Source organism: Copadichromis virginalis, linkage group LG6, assembly GCF_057382275.1.
Source record: "Copadichromis virginalis isolate Kocher_CV1m ecotype Utaka linkage group LG6, C_Virginalis_male_GT1.1, whole genome shotgun sequence".
Classification (NCBI taxonomy): domain Eukaryota; kingdom Metazoa; phylum Chordata; class Actinopteri; order Cichliformes; family Cichlidae; genus Copadichromis; species Copadichromis virginalis.
Genome location: NC_140623.1, coordinates 2130333 through 2143833, shown reverse-complemented (window position 1 = coordinate 2143833; position 13501 = coordinate 2130333). Strand labels below are relative to the sequence as shown.

General features: G+C 38.7%; 1 protein-coding gene and 1 long non-coding RNA gene across 6 annotated transcripts in view; one reads left to right on the top strand and one right to left on the bottom strand.

Moving 5' to 3' along the window:
- Nucleotides 1-11836, bottom strand: part of LOC146706903 (glutamate receptor 2-like) — a 111240-nt gene extending 99404 nt beyond the window's left edge. For 2 of the 5 annotated variants that reach the window (XM_085458195.1, XM_085458193.1), the window contains exon 1: nucleotides 11549-11835. In XM_085458195.1, the coding sequence (XP_085314321.1) occupies nucleotides 11549-11654 (106 nt within the window). In that variant the 5' untranslated portion in view covers nucleotides 11655-11835. Of the gene's footprint in view, nucleotides 1-11548 lie in introns of all 5 variants that reach the window. The other 3 variants (XM_085458194.1, XM_085458192.1, XM_085458196.1) reach the window with 2 other exon arrangements.
- Nucleotides 4057-7833, top strand: LOC146706904 (uncharacterized). The gene is made up of 2 exons (XR_014921038.1): nucleotides 4057-4139; nucleotides 7678-7833. It is a non-coding gene; the product is annotated as an uncharacterized LOC146706904 (long non-coding RNA).
- Nucleotides 11837-13501: the final 1665 nt, after the last annotated feature.

Genomic DNA, 13501 nt, shown 5'->3' with positions numbered 1-13501 from the left:
CTTTTTCATATTTATTGAGTTATTTACTTTTTTGTTTGTTTGTTCTATATTAGTTCAAATGTTCTGCATTTCTCTCATAAACTTCATACCTACCTGACACCTCCTCATCACCTTTCTTCCATTTACCTACATGTCCACTGAAGTCTGCTCCAATCACCAGTCTTTTCCACATGGGGAAACTTTCTACCACTTCAGCTAGCTTACTTCAGAATCCTTCTCTCTCTCTCTCTCTTGTCTGACAACCTATGCATTAAGCCAAGCGCTGGCCAATCCCATATGGAAATCTTATTATTTATCAGCATGTTTGATTTGGTAAATATTTTACATTGGGAACCCTTCCTGACCCAGAACTCTTGTCTGGGTTTAGGAACAGCAATAGAAATACTAATCAGTAATTCTGAGCTAGAGTCTGCCTGAGACAGAGATATCTATCTCAGGCAGACATTGTCTCTCTAAAGGACATATGTCCAAAAAATCGGTACATACATTCACCACTCCACAGTTCACTCACGTTTGTCCTGTTACAACTCAAAACAAAAAGGCAGAGTGATGTTAATTAAAAGAAACATAAACATTACCATTAGTAAGACTGTAGCAGAAGTGGAAGGTAGATTTATAACACATAGCTCTCTGCGGTATTTCACCTTTAACAATGGTTTACCTTGCCTTCTTTCGCCTCTGTCAGTGTGCCCCAGGGTGGCTGTGGCTACAATGTAGCTTGCCATCACCAGTGTGTGAATGTGTGTGTGAATGGGTGGATGACTGGATATGTAAAGCGCTTTGGGGTCCTTAGGGACTAGTAAAGGGCTATATAAATACAGGCCATTTAACATTCCTTTCAACACAACCTCACATGTCTGAAGTTATTTTTTTCATTTCCACATACTGTATTGCCACAACTGGTCTAAAAGCACACAAAGAACATAACATCGGAGTGGGTAAAATGTGATTTTGTTTACTATGATGTCTCTAATGAATCATTTTTATAATTTGAAATGCAAGTATAAATCAGAAATTTCAGAAATGTATGCACATCCAATGGATGTGCTGGGATGCATCATTAGCAGTGTTGGGTAAGTTACTTTAAATGAGTAACTTAGTTACATTACTAGTTACTTCTATCAAAAGTAACTGAGTTACTTCAAGTTACTCGTTACTTTCAGAGTAACTAGTTACTAGGGAAAGTAACTTTGGTTTTACTCAAAATTCTCTTGCTAATCTGTTGCTTCCGTAACTGGATACCCAGCAAGATTGCCAGTCTTCTAGCTTGCTTACTTGCCACAAGTGCACTGTGCCACCTACCAATAGAAAGGAAAAAATAATGTGCACATTTCCACCTGATTCTATCCTAGCCTGCTTTTTACATCCAACACAAAAACTGCAGTCGCGGTGCTTTCGATTGTACTCAGAACTCGGAAATTCTGCCTTCTGAATAGGAAGATGTAGGTAACACCAGACTGCAGATGAGCTGCATACAGAGCTGGACTGGGACAAAAAAATCGTCCCGGGCATTTTGACTAGAGACCGGCCCACCATTATAGCAAATATCATAAAGCCTTTGAATGAAAACAAACGCTGTTGTGACAGTGATCTACACTGTTCTGATGGTTTATATGTATCAATCTATCAATTGTTTGTTGCAAGACTCAGATAATTATTTTTTTTAAAGTGAGACATTTTAAATGAGAATAAGAAAGTATTTCCTTGTGCCCCCCTTTCCCTTTTAATGCCCTACATGGACCCCTGGCAACACTTTGCTAGACCCGCCCCTGCACAGTTACCAGCTGTCAGCTACTTAGAAAAGGATCCTGGTGTTATTTGTCTCTCAGAAACAGTTCATAACTTCCCTTCAACTCATTCATGTTAACTAAAAGGTAAACCTGTTTCTCCATCACAGCTCTGATGATTCAGTAAGGACATCTCCTGGTTTCATCTTCATGTTTCCCTCTCACCACATAACCAAACCGACATCATGACCAGCAGCTTTACAGCTGTGGCTCCAGCAAACATCAGCTGATACTAGAAATTAATATTAAATAAATTCTAACAACAGCTGATCAAGCTTAAACGTGCTGCTGTTGTTCACCGCGACATCCGCTGGTTTCCTCTTTCATGGCGCAAAGTGGGCGATAAATAAACAAGAGAGAAAAGCCGATCAGCTGATCATTGATCAGTTTCATGATTAAAGTAGCAACAGGAGAGGGAGGGTGAGAGGATGAGAGAAGAAGAGGCAGCTGTGCAGCGTAAAGACGCAGAGTAACTCCAGCTTTGTGTCTTTTTCATTGTAGCTGAAGTCCGGGACAAACTGTTCCTTTTCACCTCAATACGAAACGCATGATATTTTCTCTGAATACGAGACGATTCCGTTTTTTACGGGACGTCTGGCAACTCTAATAATTAACCTTATGAACAAAACAAAGTTCAACATCAGTAACATAGCACCACCCAGCTGTATAGAAACTCCCTCATGCTAGCTAGCACGCAGTATGAAAAAGTCAGCATAACGAAAATAAACTCCAACTAAACTTGGTTTATATCTGGCCCAGATGGACTGCAGGTTATAACTTCTTACCTGAAGTTCAGTTCACCTGACACTCTCGGACCAGCGGCCGCTTCGGGTCTGTCCTCTTGCCTCCCTTTCCCTCATCCACCTGCTGGCCTCCACCACTTGCTAATGTTATTGAATCTGTGGAAGCTCCACGATAGCCACCACACGAAGTAACGAATAACGAGCCCATCTAAATCCCAGTAACGAGTAACGCGTTCCCGGTTTTGGCATAATAACTAGTTACCGTGCTCGTTACCAGAATCCGGTTGTTCAGTGATGACGCGACGAATCCTACTTCCGGGTCTAAAGTAGTCTGCGTTTAATATGGCATTTGTGTTGTTAACATGTTTAATGTTATGTATTTTCTTCTATTTGATCTCAAAAAGCTCCTAAAACAGTCAGCGATCACTGTTGACCTCCCTCGGCTTTTATTACCGCTAATCATTTATTTAAGCTCAGTTTTTAAAACCTTAGGATGTAACTACAGCCCAGCCCATGCAGCAGTATATGAATGACTAACCTCGTATTGTGGATGGATTATCTCAGTTGTTCTCCTGGCTGAAGTTTGGTCCATTTACAGCATCCTGCCATGCGATTACATTTGTTCCTGACCACCGAGAACACTCACGTTAACTTTTATCAAGTGGAAAAAAAGTTAGCTTGTTTATATTATGCTAACATAGCTGTGTCGCCAGCGGTCACGTAGCACATCATTATATACCAGCTAGCCCAACTTCAGTAACCCTACAAACCTCACTGCTGTTTAGTTTTCTGTCTTCATTTATGCTGGAAGTGATAACAGAGCTGTACGTTTTAATTTGTTTCCAAAACCCCGCAGTCAGGACATGCTATATTGTATTTAGATAGAAGCTAGCGAGCTAACTTCCTGCTAACTTCTAACTCCGTTAAATGTCATAAATTCCGTTTTCATGGATGCCTGGATGTTAAACTCAATTGTTACACCTGGTAGAGCAGAACGCTGATCATTTTTATTAAAGATGAAAGAATTTAGACAGTTTTTCAACTCTCAGTAATGCCATAGTGATCGTTTGATATATGGACCTGCAGCGGAGTTTAGACCCAGACACGGCTAGTGACGTCAGACTGAACAACCGGATAATAACGTAGTTACTGTAACGTGTTACTTAATAACGCGTTAGTCCCAACACTGATCATTAGTGATGTATCCTGGGTTCATTAGGTGTTAGGATCTTACAACATCTTACACCCTCGCCCAGGTGACCCAGCCGAGGTTGATCATGCCCTTGAGACTGGCCGGTGACGCCTCTGCAGCCTACTTCCACAGGGCATGCTTGCTAACCCTCCAACACTCTTCCAGAACACCCTGGCATTTGGCCAGCTACCTTCCAAATGCCCTCTATGTGGTCTCCAAGGAACCATCAATTCTATCAGAGCTATCTGTCTTGAGGCCTCTGACATTATCACAATATCTGGGCACAACGATGTTTCTGCAATATGTGCTGGATTGTGAGCGTTAGGTTGTTGCTTATTTGCTGTTATCACCGAGGAGATGCTTTCACCAGCTACCATCAGCAGCTGGTCATGGTGCAAGCAGCGGTATAAGGACTCGGTAAGATATCATATACAGCTTGGATGAGGAACTTTTATCACTACTTCTTAGCCAGTAGATTGCTGTTCTTCAAATTGGATCAAATCAAGCTCAGTAGACAACCCATGGTTGGACCTAGGACAAGCATTCTGTAGAAAATTAAAAATCTCTGATTTGCCTTTTATTAGCTCTAGAGTTAAGAATCATAACTGCCTTAAAAGTCTTTGCAGAAACACTTCGAGTTGGACATCCTGCTGGGAATTTCTAAAAAAAACAAAGTCTTCCTTTACCTCATGTAAACTGACAACCATTTGAAACAATCCAAATGTGTGTCCAGAACATGTTATTCAAGAGAAAACTTATTTTCATTCAAAGAACTTTTATCAAATTATGGAATCAGCAACAGTAAATTTCTTGAATATCAGCAAGTCCATCGTACAGAAAACAGCCGTCAGCTGAACTTAGAAATGCATACATGGGCAAGAGCATTTTTAAATCTTTGTATCCCTAAATTGTTATCAAAAAATGTTATTGTTAAAAATCGATGACTCAATTTTACTTCCAGGGCCCTATTTCAGGAAGCCGGTTTAGTGCAAACTCTGAGTAAGTATACCCTGAGTTAACGAAAACTCTGGGTTTTCGGTTTCACAAAGCGAGTTTAGATTAATTCTGAGTGAGTTACTATGACGACACACTCCGTGAAGCTAACCTGCCCCCTAGCAGGTTTACTTCAACTAACCCTGACTTTCTCCGCCTCTTTGTCGGAAACCTGACTGTAGGAAGTGTCAGACATGGCGTGCTCCTTCCTTGAAGAGCCAGTAGATGTTGAAGCCCAAATTCTCCGCAGAGCTCTCCGCCGGGAGAGAGTGATTAGAGCGCGTTCGGACATTTTATCATTTCCTGATGATTTTCTGTGTGAACGTTACCGTTTTTCAGCACAATCTATAATTCATTTGAATAACATCCTCAGGCCTAATATTGCTCATGTGACACATCGCCGACATCCTCTCAGTTCTGTACATATTATTTGTATTGCACTTCGGTTTTTTGCAAACGGGAGCTTTCTGTATAATATTGGTGACGCTGAGCACGTTTCCAAGGCTAAACGTCTGTCGGGCAGTCAGGAATGTTACAGTTGCACTGAAACGTCTCCTGTACTCGTTTGTGGTGTTCCCCGGTCATAGACCCACAAGATTTATCAAAGAGGGATGCCACAAAATTGCAGGTATCAGGATGAACGAAACTTAATTCATGATGTGGTGATATTTGAACTACTACTTAAATTTTACATTTATTCTCACGGTTCCCAGGCGTGATTGGCTGTATACTGTAGATGGCACTCACATTCCAATCATTGCTCCTTCAGTAAATGAAGGAGACTATGTGAACAGGACGTCTTTCCACAGCATTAATGTACAGGTACATAGTTCCCTGTAGCATTTCAAACTAACAAATTATTTCATTATAGTAATGGATGCTAATTTGTGTTCTCTGCACTGTGAAGATCATATGTGATGCTGCCAACATTATCACAAATGTGGAAGCCAACTGCTCAGCCTCTGTGAGTGGTGGTGGTGGAGGACCCCCACCTGTTTTTCGGGCCTCCACTTTTTTTTTCCGTTGGCTATAACGGGTCACATTTGAGCATACAGAGTAAGCAAATATGTACTTGTAATGTGCTCAGATAATTTCAATAAGTGCTTACACAAAGAAAATTAATGTAGCCTCTAACTGCAATTGATTTACATCGGACAAACAGACCAAGCACTATGGCTCATAATACAATTACACCTTACCTGTTTGGACTATATTTTTATATTTCATTTTTACTTGCTGCCAGGAACGTTTGGGGCCTGTTGGGTTGCACCTGCGCTCACATCACATCACAAAATAAAATGTATGAATTAAAAAATAAAATAAAATATAATAAAATAACGTGTTAAATGGGTGGAAATCCCTAGATCAATGTTTAAATTAACACTCACGCATTGACTCTGTCGGCTTTGTTTTGCCATGCATGCTCTCTTTCTTTTGCAGCTGAGGCTGCGTTACTTTTTTCCCGCAAAATTTGCATGTTATCGGCATATGCTGCCATCAGAATTTCGGCCTGTAAAATACATTGACCGCGCCTTCTTTCCCTCCGTCTCCATGGTGACTCGCTTAATCTGTGCTCCACTAATCAGGGCTTTATGTATCCTCGTGCGCGCGCTTAACTTGGGGTTAAAGCAACTCCGCGTTGATTGAACTAATTGTTATCAGCCTTTCTGAAACCGAATATTCCGAGTTGGACAGTTCGGGGTTACTCAACCCTGAGTATCGTTTTTCACTCTGAGTTTTCTAAACCGGCTTCCTGAAATAGGGCCCAGCTGACAAATGGGAGCGAGATTTCTCCATTAAGGTTACCTGGACACACATATGCTTAAATACGATCAAAATGTTGCAAGTCCCAACTTACAATTTACACAAACCTCTCCATAGAACACACTATACATGTTCCAAGTGGGCATTATACACTCAAACATATGCACCCACTGCACAGACAATTCTGGAGCCAGGAACCTTATGCATACACATAAACATACACACACACACACACACACACACAACACAAGACGGTTGATTTGTTTTTCTCTTCCGGGTGCTGTTTGTGATTGTTTTCTTGTATGTTTTTTTTCTTAAACTTGCAGCTTTTGGCGATTTATTGCTTCTCTGTTCTCTTTATCTTTTTATATATTTTCTGCCCTTTTTTTCTCTCTCTCCTACTTTTCAGCTTTGACATTGTTATGTTACACATGTACTGTAATAACAGAAATAATGTTCATAGAAATTAACAACTTAACATGTAAAAGAAGCACATGAACAAGAGTAGCCAAGATAGAATTTATAGAGCTCATCTTGGAAAAGAAAATGTGTTTGTTACCACGCTGCATTCAGATCATAATTCTGATTGCAAAAGCTGCCAGACAACAAAGGCTAGAAATTTTTTTTAAACTTAAGACATAACTGACTCCATCTAAGAATAAACACACATAAACTAGCCTACTGGACACAAGAAAGGAGGATATGTTAGTGTTGGTGGTGATTAGCTCATGCCCATCTAGCTGTCTGTATGGAGTTTGGATGTCTGTGCGTGTTCTCTGTGGTTACTCAGCTGTTGTGCCACAGTCCCCACTTAGCAGGATTATTTTAACAGGTGATTGTAAATTGGCAATATGTGCAAATGTGACAGTAAATGTAGGGCTGGATATTCACAAATCTGGAAATACATACTGTATACATAATTGACAGTTATCCATACCTCATTTATTTCATGATTTTATTTCATTATATACCTGTGGCACAGTGATTAGCACTGTTGCTTTACAGCAAGAAGGCTTGGATTTCATCTCCACTATGTGGCCGGGGCCTTTCTATGTGGAGTTTTCATGTTTTACCCGTGTTTGTGTGGGTTCTGTCCGGGTATGCTGCATGCAGTTAGAGGTATTAGGTAAACTGGTGATTCTAAATTGCACATAGGTGTGAATGACAGTGTGAATTTTTGTCTGTATCTATGTCTTAGGTCTGCAACAGACTGGCAACCTGTCCAGAGTGGTACCCCGCCTCTCGTCCAATGGTTGCTGGGATAGGCTTTGGCCCTCATAAGGATAAGCAGAAGAGAATGAATGGATGAATCTGCACTCTGCACATATAAATATAAATATGCTTTATTTTCTGTGTCATGTTGCTATTGTCTGTTTGTCTACTCTGTTAAGGACACAAGCTAAATTACTTGTATGTGTACACATACCTGATATTCTACACTATAATCTACAAATTGTATAGAATATACTATATTTCTGAAATATTATGTTTTAAATTATGGCTCCACAGTGTAATTGTTTACACATTTGCCTACAAAGTGAACAATCCCCTGTTATATCCCGGGAGGTGACAAATCCCTTGGGTTGCATCAACACAGGCATCTGGCATAAAAATGTGCCAAATCAAACATGCAGAGGTTCCTGCAGTGGTGATCATGTGGGAATAAGGGCGCGTCTTTAAGTAGCTTTATACAAATATTTCCACTACACTTTGTGTAGTTTGTCTACTAGAACGATTGTCTCTGGCATCAAGTCATGCATTCCAGAACTTCAGGTGAAATGGAAATGTTCATACATGCTGTCATACCTCAATTACTGTCCAGAATGCTGCTTCAAGGATTTGCACGGAGTCCTCTATAAGGTAATGTGTGACGTCTTTACATAGGCTAGTCATAAAGTAGGATTGGTAAATGCACTGTTCTTGTATAGTGCTTTTCTACTGTACTTGAGTACTCAACAAGCTTTATACAACATGGTGCATTCACACATTCATGCAGTCACTTTTTCCCGTGCCTAAGTTCTTTCTATGTAGTATTCAAACACATTCCCACTCTCATGAAAGCATCAGAGAGCATCTTGGGGTTCAGTTTGCAGGTGGTGCCTCTGGTCACATTACAGAAAATAAAGAGACTGCTTTTGAGGTTGTAATATCCAACCTGTGGAAGTTGGTTCAAAGTTGGTATAAAGCTGTGTTGTTTTAATGTTTCAAATATATACATTTTTAGAACATTTTCTGATTCACTATCTGTGATTTGCTTAAAAATGTTAATCTTTTGGTTCAAAGTTTGAACATATGTGCTTTTACCTTCATATATCATAGTTTTCAGGCCATTTTGGCACATTGGAATCTGAGGCCATTCTTGAATATACCTTAAAAACAATTAAAGATAAAAGTATGACATTTATATTTCCCTTTCTTAATTTAGATCTATAATTTGAAAGAAATACATTACAATATCTGAGATTTCACTAGTTAAAATATTTTAAAAATCCAGGGAAGGTAATAAGGTAATAACCTGAAATTCTTAAACATGAAAATTAAGAAAATTATATTTTCATTCAACTTTTATGCTCAGCATTTATTCAGACGGTTATCATACCCTTTCTCTGATCTCGCCTTACCTCTGGCAGCCGTGGCATTGTGGTTAGAGTTGGGTTAAGGGGTTAGGTGTTAAGCTGAGGTATTTAGGGTTTGTGTCTTATTAGCATCAGACTACCAATTCTGTCATGTGGACACAGCAGCTGGGTCTTGCAAGACTACATTATTATTCTAGGGGCCATGTTATTAATTGCTAAGTATATAAATTACTTGCTTGATGTTAAATAAGGAAATGGACTTCATGCCTATGAATAAACACAATTTAGTCTATGGGAAGCACCAGCACAGTTTGGTAGATTTTTAAGTATTTTTTACTTCTTCTTCTTCTTCTTCCTTCCCCTTTAAATTAATAATTTTTTTTAAATTACTATTGATATTTCATGTGTTTTCATCATAGCACATGAAATATAAATCCTTTGAAGTATACATATATAATGTCTGCTTCTCTGTCTCCGTTAGGTTAGAATATATAATCATTTTTCTAAAGCTCCCATTCCTTAATCAGCCCAAAGATACTTCTCTTCTGCCTGATTGCATTCACAGACCCATATCAGCAGTAGCATCTGGAGACTTTGTGGAACTGTCTTGATGTGGCAGATAAGCTGCCCATTATAGATAGGTCAGCAAACCCTCTGCTTAAGAAATGTATAATTTTGTCTTATTTCACAATTGATTTTTTTTCTATTTAAGAGCCCCTTGCAGGTTTAGAGTAAATATTGTCAAATGGCCAGACTACAAAATCAGCAGTGTTTGAGTTCATATCTTTGCAAGCATTTATACTTTGAAATGCTGGACTAATTCGTCATATAGTAAAATGGAAAAACTTTGGGGAAAATACCTTTCATTGCCTCCATATAGTCTTTAAGTGTCATTAAGTGCCAGTCTTAATCCTATAATTTACTGCCCTCTTGATGGCCACAGTTAGTTGTTGTCTTTGGGAGCTGGACTTCTGGACTACCAGTAACGGAAATGGTGAGCTAACACGTTTAACATATTGATAGATCCTAAGTGTTTTACCATTTTTTAAGTAGTGTGTCTCACAAAATCAGTTATTTGGCAAAACCTTTGCCACCCAACACCCCTCTTTAGACACGCTCCTGCTATAGCTATCACATTATTAATGCCATGTCACTCCTAAATCAGACATCATCAGAAGCATACTACATGGGCTGAGGGCAAAAAGAACTGGAGTGATGCTTAGTGATCCATAGTCCTCTTTAGGGTGGAAGAGAGTGATACAAGAATGAGCCTTTAACCCAAAGGCTCATGTTTGCAAAAATAATATTGTAAAATGCCAGAAATTTAAAAATTACAGAGATATTTTTCTAATGTTTGCATATTTTCCAGAAATATTTAAGTAACATTTTCAATAACATTTTCAATACTCTCATAGTGAAATTATTGTTTGCAACGTGTTATTCGAGCCTTCTGAATTTTAGTTACATTAATAAATTTTAATAAACCTTAACCAAGGTGTGGAAGTAGCTTTTTGTGAAAAGCTACATTTTTAGACTTATGCAGTCCTCAGAAGACAGAATTGGTACAACAATGTCTTATAAAAGTTTCAAATATAATTTAAAATTTGTTCAAAATATAAATGTATGTTTTAGTCTACTCCAACCTTGTCTTACTAAATACGAGCCAAACAATCCAGCTGAACCAAAATTTTAAGTTCAGATGGAAAAACATACCTACTCCACAGAGAAAGGGCTGCTGTGATATTTAAAAAACATTTTTTAAAAAAGATTTTCCAGCACTGCATCATGTATGTAAAGTAAATGTAAAGTATGTAAAGTGTAAAGTATGAGATTTATAGTTCAAATGTAAAAGCAGTGTAATGTGACTGAGGAGGAAAAACTCTGAATAGCATAAAATACTGTAGATTTGAAAGCTAACTAAGTGTAATAATGGAAAACTTTACACAAACAACCAGTAATGTTCATTATAGCTTATTCTAACATTTTAATGAAATGCTGAAAATCACCCACTTCCACTAAGGGCTTGATGGATATAGGTCCAACAAGAAATGCAGTTCAGGAAATAAGTCTCATGTGCTGCGTTTCAGTGAGCTTAGATCTTCACTTGTCCCTATGACAGCACCATTAAGACTTCTGTGCACACAGGAGCAATTGCAGATTGACGGAATGCTGCATTGTTAGCAAGACGTTTGGGACGCATATAATTCCTTTTATTTTTTGATCTATTTAGTTTACTATTTAAATGATGAACGTATTAACTCAATTAGAACACTGCAGCAGCAGCAGCAGCAGACGTGCAATCACGAGGCCTGGCGTTACTGACAGCAGTATAAAGAGGATGGAGATGAGAGAGGCCCACGGGCCAATAAAGAAGACACGAAAAGACAATGAAAAGGAAAGGTTTGAACGGGTAAAAGACGAGCTTTAATACACGCTGGAACAGGAAAGGTGAGGATGACAACGATCGGGCGACGACAGATATAAAAATCCTACCAATCTGGACGCTCGGAGATCCGCACAATGCCCCGCGCCATAAGAGTGCCACCAAAAATAGCAGCTTCATTGTGGTGTTCAGGATCCTCGCACAACACCACAGCATCTTACGATAGAGGTTCCTACCAAAACATCACCTCCATCAAAGACGATGTAATCTCATGGCGTTATTCCGGTGTTATTTAGAAACGTGTCGGGCTCTGCAGATGCGCGATCCTGTCGCCTGAGGTGCGCGTGCTGCTGCTGAAGCTGGACTTGAGGGCGCGCGCACTGAATTGCCCAGGAATGCCGATGAAGCACGAGAGAGAACCGAGAGCAGCCGACTGCTGCACATGAGGTTATTATAAACCTCCGCTCGAGGAGGCTGACACAAATTCTAACATAACAGATGCACACTGGGAATTTTTACAATAACTAATTTCTAATTGCATTAAGCAGTGCCTAAACACTATTATAATAATTATATTATATACATTATAATTATGATTTCCTTCTGTCTTTTTTTTATTATCGTAATCATTACATGCGCCTTTAAATATGTTACTATGTATTTTCACATTGCTGTATAGCAGCTGTGTCTATATATATTGCCGTGTTACGTAGGGCAAAAAGAGACTGAAGCCATCCCCACCCAACGCCCGGCTACCTCTATATCACAGCTAACGGATATAGATCTTAAAATCCAGCCTTATGTGACTGAAAATGATCCAAGTGCAAAAACAGAGCTTTTCTGTATGTCCTAATAATAAGGCATTTGGATTCTTACTCAAAGATAAATCAAAATTAGTTAGATCTATATATAAATGTGAAATGTTGTTTGAGTAGTGAAAATTTTCTAATGGCTCAGTATTGTGTCTGTGATTGTGCGTGTGTGCACATGAGCCAGGAATGCAGGAAGACAATAACTGTGTTGTCACACAAAATCCTGAATCAGAACAATAATTGTTAAACACAGAATCAGGATTTATATGAGGTTTTACTACTGCAATCGCTTAAAACTGATCAAACTGTAACACAGCAAATGTAAATATGTTCAATTGGTCAATACTGGCATGTTGAATCGAAATAAAATAAATAAAAATAAAAATGTTTAAGTTAACTAGTATAATAAATCAATAAATGTGATTCTAATAACTGGCCTCACTGAGAGCCTGTACAGAGTCTGACCTTGGTGTGTGTGTGTGTGTGTGTGTGTGTGTGTGTGTGTGTGTGTGTGTGTGTGTGTGTGTGTGTGTGTGTGTGTGTGTGTGTTTGGTGCAGGATGGGTCAACATGACACACTGGAGCCACTAATTTCAGTGAATGTCTGACTCACAAAATGTATGATTTTATAAAAGAAGTTGACTAAAATAAATTTTAAAAATAAATAAACGTTGATTGACAAACATTATGAAAAGAAAGTGTTATCTTCTGTATTTGAATTATAAAGGAATTATGTTACAATAAATGTTCATGTGACAATGTGCTAAAAACAAATCTGAATTACATAAACTGAATGAAACAGAATAAATTATATCCATGTGTGACTGAATATTTAAATGTGATGTGAACTCTCTATACTAGAAATAACAAAGAATATGTAATAAAGTGGTTTTAAAGGTTAAACTTTGTGTTAAAGTTGGATAAACAGAGACTGATAGATAGGGTGTGGGTGGACACTGGATGATTAGACGTAAACAGCTTGACTGAATGACCAAAATATGAAGATGTGATGGCTAGCATGAGAGGGGGGAGAAACGTGGGCTGTAATAGAGATTTGGGTTCTTTCCTTTTTGTCTTCTGTGAGATGAGCAGTTCAGAAGATTAGATCTAAGAGGTTCAAGTTAAAATTCCAGCAGGGATGTGAGTGTGAAAACAGCAGCACAATCTGTGAACCTGTGAATTGATCTTGTAATTTTTGTCTTTCCATCGCATCTCATTTTTTCCATGTTATGTGGTTAATTCACAAGGATTT